Consider the following 19,063-nt stretch of genomic DNA (forward strand, 5'->3'; position numbering starts at 1 on the left):
CCCCCCCCCCCCCCCCCCCCAATCAAGGTAAGCTTTTCCAGTCTCCTCTGACACAAAGCTTGCCAATTCCCAGATCATCCCAGCAGCCCTTCCCTGCATATGTTCCAATTTGCTTAATCTTTTCTGAACACGATACCCAAAACTTGTGCACTGTGTTGTAGATGGGGTCTTTTTAGGGCCTTATAAATATCTTTTAAGATTCCCCTACCTTTACTAGAAATACTTTGACTGATATAATTGCATTTGCCTTTTTCACAGCCATACTGCACTGATGGTTCAAACACCCTGTAATCAGCAAGTACCCTTGCCTCCTATATTATTTCTAATTTATATCAGTTGATCTTGGCATTAATCCCCAGTGCATGATCTTTTACTTTACACTGAAGAATTCATCCCAGTTCTACTACTGTTGTGCTCAAGGTCATCCCATCCCTCCTGTGTCATATCCTGATAATTCTTGCTGGTGATACCTCCTAACTTCATGTCTTCAGCAAATTTCATCAGTAGTCCTACTTCTTTGTGCCAAGGTCCTTAAAGAAAATATTAAACAAGATCAGTTCCTTGACTGATCCATGAGTAACTTCACTATTTTTCTGCAGCCCAATACTTCTTTCCACACAACCCCATTGTCACTCCTTAATTCAGTTCCTTAAACACTTAAAATTTTTGTACTAAACCCTATCTTCACTAGTTTAACTAACAGTTTCCCATATGACACTGAAGTCCAGATAAGAGCTAATGCAGTTTTGCTTTCTAGAACTGTAGCTCTCATACTTCTTTTAGATTGCATACATTTATTCATAGAATCATAGATTACTAGTTGGGTGAACAAAGAGAATGCAGTGGATATAGTGTATCTGGATTTCAGTGAGGCTTTTCACAAAGTCCCACATGATCGTCTCATACACAAGTTGGAGAAACGTGGACTAGATAAAACTACTATAAGGTGGATAGACAACTGGTTCAATAGCTATAAGCAAAGGGTTATTATAGATGCATCCATGTCAGAATGGCAGGAGATTTCAGGAGTCTCACAGAGGTATGCCCTGGGCTGTTCAATGTATTCACTGATGGTTTAGATGCTGGAATAGAGAGCTTCTTAAGCAAATTTGCAAGACATGAAACTGAGTAGGACTGTGATCATACTGGAGGACAGGAATGCAATTCAGAAGGACCCTGACAAATTGGAAAACTGAGCTGTAGTTAACAGGATAAAGTTCAATGCTGAACATGCAAGGTGTTGTCTCAGGAAGAATAATCAAAAACACAAATACAAAATGGGTGACAACCAGCTTGACAGCAGCACCTCAGAGAAAGATCTAGGAGTCTTAGTGGATTACAGACTCAACATGAGCCTGCAGTGTGATGCAGCTGCACACAAAGGCAAATTTGATTTCAGGCTCCATGAACAGAAGCATTATGTGCAAGACAGGAGTTGACAGTGCCTTTCTACTTGGCACTGATGAGGCCTCATTTTGAGTACTATCAGCTGGATTGGTAGGAGATCATCAAGGACTAGCTACACCTACATTATAGGGATTTCCCATGCTTCTGGCCTTTGCTGGTTGCCATATGGAGCCAGAAAGGAATTGTAGCTGCAGGAGAGAAACAGGTCAGGGTTTTTTCCTCCCACCTTCCTCAAAAGCACTGGGTATTAGCTGTAGCCAAGGCTGGGAGATTTTGACTCGGGTATGCAAATTCTCCTGCTGGGAACTAAAATCCAGAGGCTCCTGCCCATCTGCTCAGGGGCACCACATTTGGGGTCAGGAAGAAATTTAACCCTAGGAAGGAATTTATGCTCAGACTGGTACAGATGCTGACAGCTGTTGTACCCTTTCTTTAGGGTCAGGGTGCTTTGCCTTGTGACTGTGACAGGGTATGTGTTGTTTTGGTAACAAACAAGACAAAGATTTGTCTTGGACAGCCTGGATAGGAGTGATCCTGTCTCTGGCAGGGGGATGTGTAAGATAACCTCCAGAGGACCTGTCTAATCTTACTTTTCTGTGGTTTTATGATTCTATATATACCCCAAAGGATGTTTGTGCCCAAGTCTAGGAAACAGCTTTCTAGAAATCAGTGCCTGTATCACGGAAAAAATCACATTCGTCTGACACACTACCTTTGGTAAATCCATGTTGCATATTCTTCTGTTTTCTATTTACAGCAATGTCTTTATTATTTTCTTCTTCAATATTTCTTTTAAAAGCCTTGAAGTTAAACCAATGAGCTTATAGATACCTGGATCACTTCCCAACTCCTCCTTACGTATAACTGCTACATTTTTTGTTCTCTAGCCCGATGGTAACACTCACAAGTTGATAATTTATTTTGCTTCTCCCTCAGTTTTAGTAGTGTCCAGTTCTATACGATCATTTCCATTGGCCATCCAGTTCTTGCCTCCATGTTTAATATCACCATCCTAAGGGAGAGTAGTTTTGGGGGCATGCCTAGATTATCTTTAATCCTCACCTCATTCACACTGCATAAGAGACCCCATTACTTCTTCCCTTGCTCTCTTACTTATATGGCTGAAGAAGAACCTGTTTACTACATCCTTTGCAAGATCTACCTCAATTTGACTTTTGGAAATAGTCACTTTATTTCTACATTTCTTGACTTCTACAATACAGCTTTCCTTGCTGCTCAGTCCTCTCTTCTATTCCTTGAAGATTCTCTTTTTATACCCAAATATTCCTCTCGATTATTTATCTAGTTAAACCTGCAGCTTCTTCCCTACAAGTCCTTTTACTTGCTTAGGATGCAAGCCTCACATAACTTTTGTACCTTTGACTTAAAAAAGTTCAGGCATCCTCTAAATTCAAACGCTGGAGTTCTAGTTCACTCAAGTTTAAGGTCTTAAAATGGCAAACTTTGACAGTTACACATATATCTTTGGTTATCTTTTTGTATAAGTTAACCTGAATCAACTCATGAACATTTGGTTCTAAGGTTGTTTTCTATGACCTGCTCTTCTGTAATGTCCTTGTTTCTTACCAAAGACCATTCTAAAAAGACCATCACTTCTTGTGGGATCAGTGAACATTTGAAGAAGAAGTCTCTTAGCTATCATATCCATAGGATCATACGAAAGTAGGGCTGGAAGGGAGCTCATATGGTCATCTAGTCCAGCCTCCTGCTCAAGGCTGGACATTCTTGACTAAATCATCCCACTCAAGTGTCTTTCAAACCTGATTTTGAAAGTTTCCAAGGATGGAGATTCCACTTCTCTAGATAACCTGTTCCAATATCTAGCCACCATCATAATCAGAAAGTTCCTTGTAATCTCCAGCCTAAATTTCACCTGCTGCAGCTTGAGGCTGTTACTCCTAACCATGTTCCCCAAAGCCACAGAGAAAAGCCCATCTCCATCTTCTCTATAATCATTCTGCAGTATTTGAAGACTGTTATCAAGTCCCCCCTCAGTCTTCTCTTTAGGTTAAATAACCATAGTTTTTTCAGCCTTTTGCTGAAGTCTTGTTGTTCTCTGCTGGAGTCTTTCCAAACTGTCCACATCCTTCTTGAAGTGTGTGGCCCAAAACTGGATACAGTACTCCAGGTGAGGCCTCACCAGTGCTGAATAGAGCAGAAGAACCACTTCCTTTGATTTGCAGGTGAAACTCCTGTTAATACAACTCAGTATGCTGTTAGCTTCTTTTTTTTTTTTTTGTAAAAAGGGCATGCTGTTGGCTCATATTTAGCTCATGGGTCCACTGTATCCCCCAGGTCCTTCTCTGCACTACTGTAGCCTATCCAGTTGTTAGGTTATGGGTATTAGTAGCATTTGTTCTTCAATTTATATCTGGAAAGTTAAAGTCTCCCATATTGACATAATCTCTTGGAAGAGAAGTAAAACTAACAACCCAGAGAATTTCTGTCTACATCCAATTTCAGTTCTGTGGGTTTACAGGAAAGTCCCAGCTCTACCCCAGCAGAATCTCTCGTAGTATCTTTCCCTAAGTGAACTTGTCCCATACAGATTCCGGTTTATTCATGCTGCCCCTTCTTATTTATTTGCAGTCCATCACATGATGAAGTCTGATATAGGCATGGCTCCAAATAAAGGGCTCCCTGCTCACAGAACCTGTCTAACAATATGTTGCACTCTTCTGGTCCTGCATATCAGTGAATCTCAAGTAACTTCCCACTCCGGCTTGTTTCAGTAGTGAGTCTGGCCATATTAGTCTGAAGCAGCTCACAAAACATGTTCTGGAGATTTCCACCTCTTCTGTTTGTATGTTAACAAGACAACACAAGAGGTTTTGGTCTTCTTTCAAACCTGGTTTTACCGTGTGAAGTGGAAGAGGAGAAACCATTTCCAACACCCAAACACAAAAGCAGCAAGCTGGAGTAATAGTCAAGGGGACCTGGAGTAAACCAACACCAGTTTCTTGGCTAAAGGTGGTATATATGCTACATTAGAAAGCAACTGATAGGACTCACTGTAACAGGCCTTTACAGATCCTGTGCCACAGGAGGCTTGATGGGGAAGTATGATAAACCCTGTGACAACAGGAGACTCTGAAGCCTGACATCATTGAATATTTAGGGCTCTCTTACCTGGAGCAACCATGATCTCATTTTTCTTGGAGCGAATCCGCAGGAATGTGAGGTCATTCTGAGGATCAATCTCTCTCACGGTGCTCCTTGCCTTCATGATGAAGCTGTGCATTAAGCCTGCATACTGCATTGTTGTGGAGTTGTCCACGGTGCTTTTGATAGGGATACCTGCAGAAAGATGTGGTAACTGTGGTGAGACAGCCGATAGCCTATCTGGGATGACCCTAATCCTTGTATACTCACTGAACTCCACTGTAAACCCCTTTAAACTTAAGTAGATTTTACAGTAAACATTTGAGATTTTTAAAAAACAAACAAACCACGGAGGAAAGTAAACGGTGGAAAGAGCAGGTGCAGAGCTTGAATTCAGACACCTCCTTTTAAAGTTTGAGATCCAAACATCATTACACTCAGACAGGAACTCTTAAGCTGTGTTCAATGAAGAGCTTTCAAGCTATATTGTGCTGGTTTTCTCTTACTCCCAGCTGTTTCCATGCACCTCCAGCCTTCATTTCAAAGAGCATCTGCTCAGAGCAAGGAGCAGCTGCGACTAGAAGATGCTAATATTCAAATAAAGGGAAGACAAAAGAACTACCCCTGGGAACCATAGATGGTAGCCAGGCTAAGCTGCTTCTCAGCAACGCAACCAATGCCCTCCATATGTTTGTGTAACCTTGATGGGTTTCATCTGACTGGGACAGCTTTAGTTTACAGCTAGGCTCCACAAGGGCAGCTCCAGTAGAGGCTGCTGCAGTTATATTAATAAAGTGGTAGGCAAAATATGGCCTGTGGACCAGATCTGGCTTCCAGAGAAACTTTGTTCACCCCATTGTGGGTCCCTTGGTCCCACCTGGCCCAGGTGCTGTTTGGCTCATGCTGCATCCCACTGCCCCCTGGGCATGCAGTGGGGCTGGGACGGCTCTGCAGCTGGACTGCCTTTCTAGGCAGCTCAGGCAGTGGCAGCTCCTTCCAGCTGCCACTGCCACTGGCCCCAGCCCTGTGGTACTGGCAAGAACCTGTGTGCACAGTCCCAACCCCGGCCTGCCCAGTGCCTGCTCCAGACTTGCCCGCCCACAATGAGAAGCAGAAGCTGCTGCTACTCAGCGCAGGGGAAAAGTAGTCCTTCCCCTTCACCACTGCTTGGCCTTTTTTGTTGCAGCCACCCAGAGCCCATGCCTAGGCTGCCCTGCAGCTCCTCTCCACTGCCACCACTGCCCCTCTGTGCAGCCTGGAGGCAGCAGCGATGGTGGCAGAGAGGAGGTCAGGGACCAAAACCCAGAATCACACCCCTATGCGTCCTCCATTTCTGGATGAGAGTCTTCTGATCCCTCTCGTGCTCACTCCCCCTCTTGACCCATGAATCTTGCATTCATAGCTGCATGATAGGTTAGATTTAATAGAAGGGTAGAGAGTGCCCCACCCTAGACTACCCTTTACCCTGGTGTTTTGGGCACTCTTCTGGGCATGGGAGATGAGTTTAAATGCTCTCAGCATGAGGAGGGTCAGAATCCAGGCCTCCCACTTTCAAGGAGAATGCTCTAACGACAAGTCTGTTATGGCAGAGAACAACACATTCAGGGATCCTGGTTTTCTCCTGTAAAAAAGATCCCCAATTTTTGGATTAGAAATAGTAACCCCAAATCCACATTTTTCCGTGATTAAAATGAAACACTGCCATATATATATTTCTAGAAAAGTCAGTGACTGTATCAAGGAAAAATCACGTTCATCTGACACTCTACCTTTGGTAAATTCATGTTGCATATTATGCAGTTTTCTATTTACAGCAATGTCTTAAATTATTTTCTTCTTCAATATTTGTTTTAAAAGCCTTGAGGTTTAACTAAATGAGGTTATAGATACTTGGATCACCTCCCCACATCCTTTTTAGGTGTAACCGCTACATTTTCTGTTCTCTAGTTTGATGGTAACACACACATATACAGTGGTGTTTCATTTTAATCACAGAAAAATATGGATTTGGGGTTACTTTTTTTAAGCCGAAAATTGGGGATTTTTTTTCTTTTATTAGAGAAAACTAGGATCCCCGTTCACCACCACCCTCTCCAGCTGTGTGCATCAGTGCATGTTAGGTGGATTCCAAGCATGATTACTGAATTTGGCCCTCAAGGGACTTAGGGATTCACAGACTAATTGTCCTTTTACCCAACAGACTCAGGTATAAGACAGAGATGAATGGCTCAGCAGTTCCATGACGGCAGGGTCTCAGGACATATGTAGCAGAACTTCAGGCATATAAAGAACAACTCATGAGAGAAACATAGGTGTTTACAGACTCTGAGGAGCCTAAGAGGTTAAATATGTAGATGTAATTGGACTTGTGCACCCAAACACGACCTCACTCCCTTGTCAAGCCTCAAAAACACTCAGGTGCCTACAGTATTTCTCCAGGTCACAAAATGAGTCTGTAGCAAAGCAGGGAACAGAACCCAAGTCTCCTCACTTCTACTCCATTGCTCTATCCACTGACAATACAGTCAAATTGCCTTTCTAGGGAAAAGAGAACTTGTTGAGATCATTTGATCCATTTTTAAACAACAGCTTCACTGGTCCTTAAGCTTCCTTTTCTAATTAAGCAACATCCTCAGAGCGCACAACCAGACTGGCACAATACCTTCTGAATTAACAATAATGATTCCTTGGACTCCTTTCTGACTCTGAATCCGCTTTAGTGTTTCTTCCACCTCAGCCTGCAAAGGAAAGAAATGACAGAAAATAAAGCATCATGATGTCTTCAAGGTGTTATTTGCCTCCAAATAATGTTTTGTAATAATATATCTGAAAATAAAGCTGATCCATTAAGACCATTCAAATAGATACTACTCATTTTGTGAGTGCAAAGCACAGTTTTCTTTGGGACTACCATATCATTAAGGCCTTTTTTTAGTTGCTTTCAAGCTCATTGTCTTCTCAAGTCATTTGTAATAACAACCCTTTGGAAGCTTCAGATCTGTTCTCTAATCTTTCCCTCTCCCCTCCTCCCAATACATCACACATTCATTTCTTATCATAGGTTTGCTTAGGAGTGCAAGACCATGGAATTTGCCATTATTGGGCAAGTCATTTGTTAATAAATCCACACTATGGATGGGATTAACAAATTTTATGGACAGAATTTGGGGTATGTTTTGTTTTTTTAAAGGCAATTAAAAAAAAAAACATATGCAAAGGGAAGAACCTGGACTTTATTTGTTAGCCTATAATAGAGATTCTGCTAAATGAGCAATCAAAATCTAATTATTGCCACCAGTTTAATTTTACTATTCTACAGTCATTACATAATATTTGTGCCAAAGTATTACCCATTAGTTGCTGTAAAGGAGCATCAGCTTCAAAAGATTTTGACAATTCTTTTAGAAATACTCAATCTGACATCTGGGAAGTGGATATCTGACCAATCAAATTTCACTTGGGTCCTCTCTAAGAGCACCACAAGATCAAGTCAATCATGGGTTGACTTTACACAGTACTGAGGATCACCCCATGAGTGGTTCTGGGCACTCTCAACCCCCATTAAAGAAAATGAAGGCAAACAGCAACTTTTCAGGAGCAAGGAAAACAGACTTTTACCCAAAAAAAGAGGGGAAAGGAAAAGGGAAATCATGGCAAATGAGAAGAGGCAATGTTGTCTAAAAGGCCAGGCTTAGCTATACTAACAATTTTATAGAATATGTTTATAAGGAATGCAAGAATGAATCAATAAATCACAGACCTGCCACAGTTGTGCCAGAAGCCCCTTTCCCTTTTACATATAACCTACATGCAAATAAATGACTCTCTTTAAAGTCAGAAGTGTCATCCCCATTAGGGGGTGTTACTGGCTTAAAAAAAACCCTTACTAGGGTAAACCAACCCTAAGAATCGGCAACTATGGACCTCACAAACTACTGCATTTACTCTGTTTTTGCAAACTAAAGCTTGCCTGCCTCATTCAGTATGGAAAAGCAAATGATTATCCAGTGAAGAAAATCATAAGGGCTGGGAAGGAGGGGGAAAAAATGATATTGGGCTGTACTCAAGTAGGGAATAAGAATACAGCTGGGTATCAAAAAAATAGGTTTATTGAAGAAGCAGTGCAAGGGAGTTCATTGATTAAAAGAAAAAAAACATATTGACAAAAAGAAAAAGGGGCAGTTGAGTTCTGGCTGCATGCCAGAGCAGTCAACAGCAGCTGTGGGTTAGGGTGGAGTGAGAAGCAATGCAGTGTGGTATGTCTGAAGTACTGATCAGATGGCTAAGGGAATGCTTAAGAGTCTACATAACACTGAACCATCTCAGGAAAGTTTAAAGTAGTTTAACAGCCTTGCTTATCTATCTGCTTAAGATTTAAACTACATTTAAGCTGATCTGTATCATGCGTGTCCATGACCTTACAATAAAAAGCTTCCCTTTCCAAAGCCCTTAAGATTTCTTCAGAAAAGAATCTGACAGACCATCAGCTATGGCTATGTCTCCATTTCCCTGATTCAGTTGCAGAAAGCTCTGGCAATAGCCAGCAGCCACCACTTGCAAGCGCTCTCAAGCACATGCACATGCACATGCCTGTGCACCTCTGACTGCTCCATTACAGCAATGGTGCGGCTACAGTGTGAAATGTGCACATGGGCTGGGGGGCCCACTCTGGGAAGGCATCAGCTACTAATGGGACCACAATAGGCAAATGAAGGCAGGGGAGTGTTTTCAAGCACCAGGAGCCAGTACCAGGTAATAAGAAAAGCTGTACACCCCCATGGAGTGGAAGAGCAAATCTGCCAGGAGAAGGGAGGGTCCTGCTGCAGGTGAGGGGCACTGAGATGCATGCACTCAGATTGCTGTCAGTAAAACTTTACAGCAGGGCTGTCCAGCTGGCAGCCCACGAGGGGCTAACAGGCAGCCCCTGGGCCCCCACTGTGCTGCAGCAGCAGCCAGGATCTTGGGCTCCTCCCTACCTCTCCTAGTCGCCATTGCCTGACCCAGGCCCAGGGGACAAGGCCGCGTGGTGCAGCTGAGAGCACCCTGGAGGAAGCTGCAAGTGGGGGCAGGGACGAGGCCGCCGGGGTCGGGGTCCTGTCCACTGTACCGCACGCAGCCAGGGGCCGCGGCCCACGCGAGCTTGGCCCCCGGGGGCGCGCGGCTCCGGGCACATCCCGGGGATCAGCCTACGAGGAGCTCGGCGCCGCGGGACCAGGCCCACCCGCCCGGCACGAGCTGCTCTGGGCTCTGCAGCCTCCGCGCAGGGAAGACGGCACCGCGGCCTAGAGCCGCGCCCCACCCTGCACAAGTTTCCCTTGCACCAGGCAGCAGCTGCAGCTCTTGGCTCCCCCCCTCGCCGCCCCGCGGACCGTCCCGCAGCCTCTTGGCCGACGTGTCCGCCCGCGCTCACCATGGCGGACGGGACGGGACGGGACAGACCTTCCCCGCAGCCGCCGCCCCAGCAAAGCCGTCACGACTCCAGCGCGCATGTGTACCCGAGCCAGGGACACGGGACTCCGCCACCCAATGCCTCGCACGAAGAGGCGGTAGGAGGCGGTGCTAGGCAGCTGCATCATTTCCTTCACTGCCCCGGAAGCGGGGCGCTAACACCAGCGCTTCTCCCGGAAGAGGCGGGGGTGGGGGCTCAGTGAGAGGGGCGTGAGGACCTGCTGGGTAGCAGGTCGAAGCAAGGCGCGGGGCAGGCGGCGTGGGAGCCCGCGAGGCCTTAGGCCGGGGGGCGTAATTATTTCGGGTGGAGGGCAGCTTACTGAATTTTGGCACGCCATTGGGGGCTGTACGACAGGTAGCCACGACAGATAAATATTTTCTAAAATTTTTAGGGGCCCTGCGGGCCAGATAGAATAGCCTGGCAGGGCACATCCGGTCTGTGGGCCGCACTTTGCCCAACCCTGTTCCAGGAGCTCATCTCGTTTGCCCCGCCAAGCCAAGGGGTGCGCAGGCGCAGTCTGAGAGCTGGTGACAGGTGAACACTTGTGCACCGGGCCCTGCAGCTGGCAGCAGCTCCAGAGTTGTTGAAGTTGTCTGGCAGTGTCCACTCGCCCCTGCCCCTGGTGGGAGCATGGTGGCGCTGATGGTACCTGCAGGAGGGAGCGGAGCGTGGGTTTGTCTCCCAAACAGGAGCACAATTTGGGATTGCCCAGTACGAGCCCCGACATGCTGACCCCTGCACTCAGGCGCACTGCAGTTGCTTCCATCTGCTTTGAGTGGCTTCCCACATGGAAACAGATATTGGTCTTAGTGTGTGCCCTGCGTCTCCTGTCCTAGCTGATGGGGACAGCCTGAGGCAGCAGTTCTGCTCTCCCTCCACCCAGCTGCTGTCAGGAATCAGCCCATCAGATTCTTAGAGAAGCCATGCAGATACTGGCATCTAAGCCTACCGTGTGATCAAAGAGCAGTTCTCCCTCACCTTTTTACACTTAGTAAACACCTATGCTGTTGTCTGTCCAGTGTATTAAACATCTAGCTTTTTAGACGTTTAAAAAACGTGCTGCCTTTATAACATTTTCTCTCAAACCGTGATCTATTGTCCATCTATAGTGAGGGTAAGGTAAATGGTTTATAGCTTAGATCTAGGTGATCTGGCTTCATTATTTTGTATATATCAGTGTCATTCCTTTGGAAGAACGTAACATAACCATGCCCTCCAGCTGCCTATGCTGTCATATTCATAGAATATTTTAGCAAGTTTGGTAAACTTCAGCAAATAACTGGACTCCTCCTGAAGGCCTCACAGCCTGTACTGTGGTATGATGTCTGTGGTAGGTCTGCACAATATCTCAGTTTCTTTATGCGCTATTTAATACCCCATCCATTTCTCACTTTCAATCCTGACTTTGTGCCATTTTTCACACCTTGTTCTGTGCTTGGAACACCTTCCCCATTCAAGTTTGAGTCATCGCTCTTCACCTCAGAGCCTTGGATAAGGAATCAAAGATTTTGAGTCAAGATTTCAATAGGAAGTCAGTGGGTGGCTTGTTCCTTGAGATTCTCAGCTTTGGGTCATCCATAATGCCTCACAGAAGAGAAACCTAAAGGTAAGATGAGAAAGTTTTTATTTGTCCTCTGGGCTTCTTGGCACATCTGGTCATCCCTCCTTTCTCTTCAGATTATGGATTTTTTGGGGGACAAACTCTGTCATGCTTGTACAACACTGACAATAAAACAACAGGGCAGCTGAAGCCCTGGAAAAAAGCATGTTCCTGTTGCTGAGCAGGACATAGGATTGCTAACCATGGTTATTCAAAAAATCAAATTAATCAGCCCCCACCTGCGCAATCATGAGATTCACTTGAAAAGATGGGAAGCTTTTTTAAAAATTCAAGCTGGGGGCTTTAGCTTTACCTTCTGGATTCTGGTCATATGATTGAGATGAGGAACTGTGTTGAAAATAGGAATGCAGCTGAGAACTGATGAAAGCAGTACTAGCTGATATAAAATACACAGGACAGCAAAATTCTGGTAGTCTCTTCCTCCTATTTTACTAATTTGTTCATCAGTTTTTCATTTCAGTCTGTTTTGTGGTGTTGCTGAGATGCGATTAGCAAGCTAGCAGTTTTGGAACAGGAAACCAACACCTGCCTAATCAGCTCATGAGGTGGGGAATAATGTTTACAATGTGTTGACATTTCCAGCAGGAGTGACTAGCTTTTCTGCTGAGATGAATTCTGCTAAACATATTTTAATAAAGCCTTTCCACTGCTTTATAATGATCACAAACATTGTTCTCCTGCATTGCAGAAAAAAATAAAGATGAACATGATTGGTTGCAGATTTTTTTTAACCAGCATGCTAGAGAACATTATGTAGGAAACAGCTGCACAGTGCTAGGCAAATGAACTAATGATGTAAGGTCCTTTTTGAAAATAGGATTTATTGTAGCAGGTCAGTTGATGCATCTGTCATGTCTGGAACTGAGCCTCTAGCAGGATCCGATCTGCTATCTGATGCTTCGGAGAAAGTAGGAAACCCCTCTGACAAATCCTTTAAACAACTTTGCAGTCTGTGGATATGATGGGGGCAAGGCTGGGCAGAGGAGCAGATTCAAATGAAGATTCACCCTTGCTTTGATAGAATACAACAGGACGGAATTGTTACTTTCATGAGGACATGAAATAATCCTGCAGGAAAGGGAGATAATGGGTCAGTTAGCCCAGGCTGATGTGAAGGTCCTAGCATTCTTGAACCAGTACTTAACTTGATACTACAGCAGTACACTAGGACCAAAAGGCTGAATTTGTGCCAGTGACTGTTCTACCCCCATAGAACTCTGCACTAGAATTTGATTGTCTGATCCTCCCAAACAGTGGAGTCCTAACCACAGGTAATTACATAGTTAATCAAAATTAGCCAGACAGACTAGCTATAAATTAGCTAACAGGTATGAATCTAATTAATGGTTCTCGTCTCTCGTGTAGGCTTATGCAGCTTCATCACAGATGGTAATATCTCTTCTCCTGTTAGTTGTGTGTCCATTCTCATTCCCCATCCCCCAGCTTTACAGTCCGCACTAACCCTGCAAATCTTGAAGAGTTTCCAGAAGAGTTTCAGTGGGGTCAATGTCAATTTGTACCAAACTGTATAGGGATATGCAGGGGGGAAAAAAAAAAAAAAAAAAAAAAACAGAAATAGGATGAGGCCCCATGAAACTACATCCTACCATTTCATGTTTTAAATGAAGGAGCTAGGGAACTCGCATAATATCAATAATGCAAAAGTAGCATAAAAATACAGCTTAGTCTGTCCTGTGCTAAAACATGTTCCTTCATATAGCTATTTTCTTTTCCTGTCCACACAGTTTCCAGGAAGAACTGTAACATTAGGTCACAATCATGCATCACCCTGGAAGTAGAGACACAAAATTGGTAATGCTGAAGATGTCATGCAGTCTTTTCTTATGTCATCTCCCTTCATTTCAAGGTCTACGCCACTCTCTTCTCAACTTTTTTAGACTCAAGTCACTACTTAAGAGAATGCCAGCTCTTAGTTTTCACTCTTTTTTACTACAGAAGAACAATAGAGCAATTCTTCATGTTGGAAAGAACTCAGAAAGACCCCAACAAATCAGAATGTTTTTGATGCCTATTTGAAATCTTGGGGTTTATCTTTTGAATTATACTTGCACAGTCTACAGTGCTAACATGACATGGTACCCCTGAAAAGATCTCAAGGAAACCCATGGCAGCACTTTAGTTGAGGATCACTGGTCTAGGCTTGGTCCTTTTAAGGTTCTGCAGTGTACTCAGACCTGAACTGTTGATAGACCAACATTCTCATCAAAAGGTGGGATTCCAAGGGTTATAAAAACCAATTTAGAGATTTGGGATAAAGTAATTTCTAAATTACGGCTGTGACCAAATCACTCATGTTCTAGAACAAACCTGGAATAACTTGATTACTTCACTGAGTTAACAATGGCAAAATTGTTCATGTATGTGAACTGCTTCCAAGGAGACTTGCTAAGTAGAAGGTTTCAAACCAGGTTAAAGGAAAGAAGAGCACACAAATTCAATTTAATTTCAAACATAATTTTCATACCAGCAAGGAATGATGACAGGAAGACCAGCTCTTTAAGTACTTTTATAAAAGTATCTGACTTACTGAGATACTGTTACAGTTACCTGAGTATTTCAAATTACAGTTCAAGGAAAATTCAACAATAGAATTTCAGTACAGTATTTTACAATCCAGTGCTGCTGATCCCAGTTCATTTATTAGTTCACTAGAGCACATATACATAAACTAAGGTTCTGAAAGAAAATGAAGAGACACCATATAAAAGGGGCTGGAGATACCAATATGGTGGATGGAATTTAAATTACAAATCCAGTGTAGGAAGTAGGAAAAACATGAATTGAAACAGGAGGGAGGAATACCAGTTTAATTTTCAGTATAATAAAAATATCAGTAAATTGCTCACAAATTTAATTTATTTTTTTTACAGAAGCAAATGGATACATTAAAAATATATAAAACTTCATACTGAAGCAAATTTAAAGTAATGACTTATTTACTGCACATTTCATTAATATTTTAATATTTCCTGAGCGACTAAAAAAATAAGGCCTTTTCCGATTGGATCAGTTGGTATTCCTGAACACACCAGAGGCAGAATAGAATATCAGATCACAGGCTGCTAATTCATCTTAAGAAATTCAGATACATATTCAAGAATCTCTGCTGAAAATTGTACTGGGAGTCCAAAGTCAGTATGGCTTATCACCTGGCACACCACTTTGTGGGTTTATTCCCGTCTCCCCCAGTCCCCCACAAAGAGCAGAAGAGTGCACCAATTACTCATATTATTTCCTTTTTATTTCAACATAACATGCTGTAAAAAATTAACAGATGTTAGCATTGACAATGCTTACAAAGCAAAATGTGTTTTAAAAGCAATTTTTAATTTGGATTTCAGAAATATTGCTAATTTAACATTTAGAATAAACTTATTTTTAAATGTTAACATTCTGGCCAAAGTTCAATATTTCACTTTACAAATTTATTTGTCAGTAAAGTATTTTATATTTGCACATGACTTCTGGTGCTTGGGATATCCAGCCCCCTTTTCCCCCACTCTAATACAGCAGTGAAGACATATAAACATGCCATTTAAATTAAAGGAAGAAATGGAATAAGTGGAATCCCAGATTGCAAAAATATATACAAGCATTTACCTTTTTTCTGAACTAAACATTTCAACCATAAAAATATTTAACAGCCGCACCCTATAGAACTAGGGCTATGGCTATTTCAATTATAACTATTCTTTATTTAAAAAATATAGGGCAGAAAGCCTTTTGGGTGATATTTGTACATTAACAATATTTCTAGGTCCCTACATGAATCATGAAACTTTATATAGAACATAAACTATATTCCATAGCTTAATCTTGCATTATTTTTATTAATTTAATTTTATCTCTCCTGTAAATATGTTAAGATAACTAGACTTCATTTTAAGAATTATCAACAGAAAGTAACTTCATTAAAACAATTATCAACAGAAAAATATTTATAAGGCATTTTTTTCTTTCTACATAAGACATACGTTGCAAAATAGCCATCAGATGTTTTGGTTGTTGGCCAATGTACCTCCAGGTAAAACAATGAAGTCAGATCTTTTGTCACCCACCAATAAAATGATAGAAGTGGGTCATTTCTGTAAAATCAACAATTCTTTTACATACATTTCTTAGGTAAAACACTCAGGGATCTAAGTATTCTCCCTTACAAGCACACACTGAGGGAGAACTGATCCCTTTACATGATCTGGGACAGAGAAACCTCACAGTAAATCAAGTTATAAAATGTTAGTGTTCTGGCTCTCTCTAGCCCTGGATCAACCTTTCCTTCTTGGGGTTTAGATGGCAGGGATAACAGGAAGGTAACATTTTCTCCCAAGATGGAAGTTCAGACTTACAGTTCTTCATTTGTCCAGTTCCAGCTCTAATATTAGAAGCTTCTCAAATGGCTTCTATTGCTAGTCTTACACTGCAAGATATTCATTAGCATGCACTATTGCCATTTCAAGTGCCATCTCTCTTTCTATAGATCCTATTGGAATTTAATAATCCGAAAGGAGGGAAAGACAAAGGAGAAAGTTTACCATACCCAGAAAGTGCATTCTTTCCAAAAGGGGAAATACAATGTAAAATGCCAGACAATTCAAATAATTTAAATACTAGTGAAATATAAATGGAAGTGAAAGATGCATCAGTCCAAATCAGAGTAAGTAAACACTAGGATAGTTACTATTTAAAGGCAACTCAGGGATGAGTTAGCCTGAAGTTAGTTTGAATGTCTTGAGAATTGTTGAATTTCTGGATACAGGAACATACAGAAGTCTAATCGGGGCCAAAACTGTCTAAATTGTGACAGTCTGTAAGCCAAGTATTGCATGTCATTTTTCCACCAAAACGTTAAATGACAGAAATTTGAGGCTGTTTTATAGCCACATTTTAGAATCCAGCTGAACTGCTATACTTTTTCCTGACACCAGATAAAACCTTACAAGAAACCATATGATTGCAAAACTTAACAGTAACATCAAGTCTACTACCCATTAATACAATTTGACAGGAAACAGCAATCTATTAATAGGACTCTAATCAGTGCATTTCCTTGCAATCCCAGGTGGTCCTGTGTTTTGCAAGATGTGTGTTAAAGTACCACAGTGTTAATGTTGCACATGAAGTTGTGTGTGCATGCCTGCATATGCATGTATTACACAGAAAAGGATTAAAATTGTTCTGAGATAGGAGAGGGCACACAAAATGTACCAATAAACTCTGGCAGGCATAAAAATATGCTAGAATAGGATATTTTAAGAACAAAAAAAGATATGCCATAGACTTGTGCCATAGTTCTACATCCTCTTAACAATGGTTTGAATCAAATCTGATGTGAGTAAACTCCAGCATGGGAAAAACAGTCATGCCAATCTTGAACTAGAAACGAGCATAAGTAATGGAATCTGCTTAAAGTAAGTACCCAGAGGCTAATTACAAGCTGGCTCTAATAACACTGCTGTAAAGAGGCTTATGAGAATGCTGTAGCATTGCAGCTACCAACAGACTTCCCAGTGCCTCAGTAGCAAAAAATGCTACTCAAAAGGAAAGACAGACTAGTTTTAAAAAACTGTCATAAAGGATGCATTCTAATTAATGGACCACGAAATAAAGCAGTGCTCAGAGCTGTTTTAAATCTCTAGTTAGGTCAGATTTCATTTGCAGCTGTATCATTTGCAGGTTTGATTTCTGGAAGTGCCCAGTGGAAATCCAGAAGTAATGGGGATAAAATCTGAGAAAACATCCATTTACTTACACATGAGTAATTGTTTAAATAAATCCAGGTCAAATCTACTTTACAATGAGGTGTGCAACAAGCAGAGGATGTGAAGAATGCAAATCGCACATTGAAATAGCATTCTTCAAGGTGCAAATTCACACAGGTGGTTACTCTTGCCCAAAACCTTCTGTTTCTTCAATTGCAAACAATAATTTTTCTTTCATCTGCTCATAACTCTTATAAGGTGGCAGATCCAAGCGGTTGAAACTGAAAATAAAAAATAGCTTGAGTACTAGGATGGGAATATAAAACCTCCCAAATCCCACAAACCAAACATGACTCTTCCACTGTTCCATTAACAGAGCTGAGCCATGAATATAAATGAACAAACGTACAGGATATTTTTAACACCCTACAATCCAAAGTGGAAATGATACTGAGTTCATAGGTATTTATTTTGTAGTTAGATGGAAGAAAACCCCTAAAATTTACTTTTCATTGCATCTGACTTACCAGACTGTTGCCTGTGAAAGTTTACGCTTCTCTGAATCAGTCTCTAAGGCCAGGTACAGATGTTACACTTTTAGTGGTAAAAGTGACTGGAAACTAATCTATACCCATAACACAACAGAAGTTTGGCACACAGACTGGTTTAGAAATGGCAGAACCTGGTCTAAGATTTGCATCTCCCAAACCCACTGTATGCGCTGTTCACTACTGATCTAAACTGTTGCTTACAGAAAAATGTGCAACTTAGGTCGATTCCACCTTGGGCTTTTTGAATGCATGTACCTATCCTACGATGCCATCCTGCTTTTGCTTCTGCTTCATTTCAGACTAACACAGCTAACTACCTCTCTGAAAATTAACTGAAAACCAGGGTCTGCACATTGATGAAAGATGACTAGGGAATATGGGTGTCGTTTTTTTGGGTACAAAGCTTGACACACTTTATAAGTGCCTTATTTCCTACAATTACAGTGGAGCTGACTACAAAATAAGATTCCCCAATGTTAAAGTATCCAACGTTGGTTACCCAATATTAGTCATTTTTGAAAATGTCAGCTCTGAAAATTTTGCACTAGTTAAAAATTACTTATTTTAAAATTAGATGCCCCAGGGTCAATGATCACACTGCTTTTTCTAGAAATGTTCTTACACAAGACAGCTCGTTGGGAGCTAAAATTAAGGCCTTGTTTATGGGAAGTCCAGTGGTAGGGGAAAGACCTGCTGTACAAAAAAATACTTGGGAATCAGAATTGCAACTATTCATACTTTCTGATTAGTCACAATAAAATATAGAACAAAAGGGCTGAGGATAATGTGCCTGCATCTCTACTCATAGCATGAAAAGTCTTCTCAGTCTATGCATTAAGCCTGTGCAAAGTGGCAAGTATTTGCTTTGGATTAGCCAATTTGGAGGACAGTGATTCAATTCGGAGATTCGAATCACTGTCCCGATTTGAAGTGGCCGAATCAGATCTGAAAGATTCGGTTGCTGCTCTGGAGATCTGGCCATAGATTAAAGAGGCAGCGGACACAGCTGCCACCAGCTGGTACATCTGTTGGGGTTGGGAAGGGGCATGGGGGAGGGAGGGATTGGGGCTGGGACAAGCTACCCAGCCAGGGCGCGGGGGGCGCGTTACCGGGGCGAGGGGATGTGAGATTTAGACGTGGCAGCGCTCGGAGCGGAGGCTCTGCCCTGCTGCCACCTGCTGAGCCCGGGTGG

At 42.2% G+C, this 19,063-nt stretch overlaps 2 protein-coding genes across 5 annotated transcripts in view; both read right to left on the reverse strand.

The window, feature by feature from the left end:
• DYNLRB1 (dynein light chain roadblock-type 1) overlaps nucleotides 1-10,043 on the reverse strand; it is an 18,118-nt gene extending 8,075 nt beyond the window's left edge. Inside the window, exons 1-3 of the mRNA XM_019513090.1 lie at nucleotides 9,941-10,043; nucleotides 7,193-7,268; nucleotides 4,558-4,725 (exon numbers count right to left, since the gene is read on the reverse strand). Coding sequence (XP_019368635.1) covers nucleotides 4,558-4,725; nucleotides 7,193-7,268; nucleotides 9,941-9,943 — 247 coding nt within the window. The 5' untranslated portion in view covers nucleotides 9,944-10,043. The remainder of the gene's footprint in view (nucleotides 1-4,557; nucleotides 4,726-7,192; nucleotides 7,269-9,940) is intronic.
• Nucleotides 10,044-14,114: 4,071 nt separating this feature from the next.
• ITCH (itchy E3 ubiquitin protein ligase) overlaps nucleotides 14,115-19,063 on the reverse strand; it is a 181,076-nt gene continuing 176,127 nt past the window's right edge. For all 4 annotated transcript variants that reach the window (XM_019513092.1, XM_019513094.1, XM_019513091.1 and 1 more), the window contains exon 25: nucleotides 14,115-17,601. In XM_019513092.1, coding sequence (XP_019368637.1) covers nucleotides 17,502-17,601 — 100 coding nt within the window. In that variant the 3' untranslated portion in view covers nucleotides 14,115-17,501. The remainder of the gene's footprint in view (nucleotides 17,602-19,063) is intronic.

Source organism: Gavialis gangeticus, unplaced genomic scaffold (assembly GCF_001723915.1).
Source record: "Gavialis gangeticus isolate Ggan-Ray unplaced genomic scaffold, GavGan_comp1, whole genome shotgun sequence".
Classification (NCBI taxonomy): domain Eukaryota; kingdom Metazoa; phylum Chordata; order Crocodylia; family Gavialidae; genus Gavialis; species Gavialis gangeticus.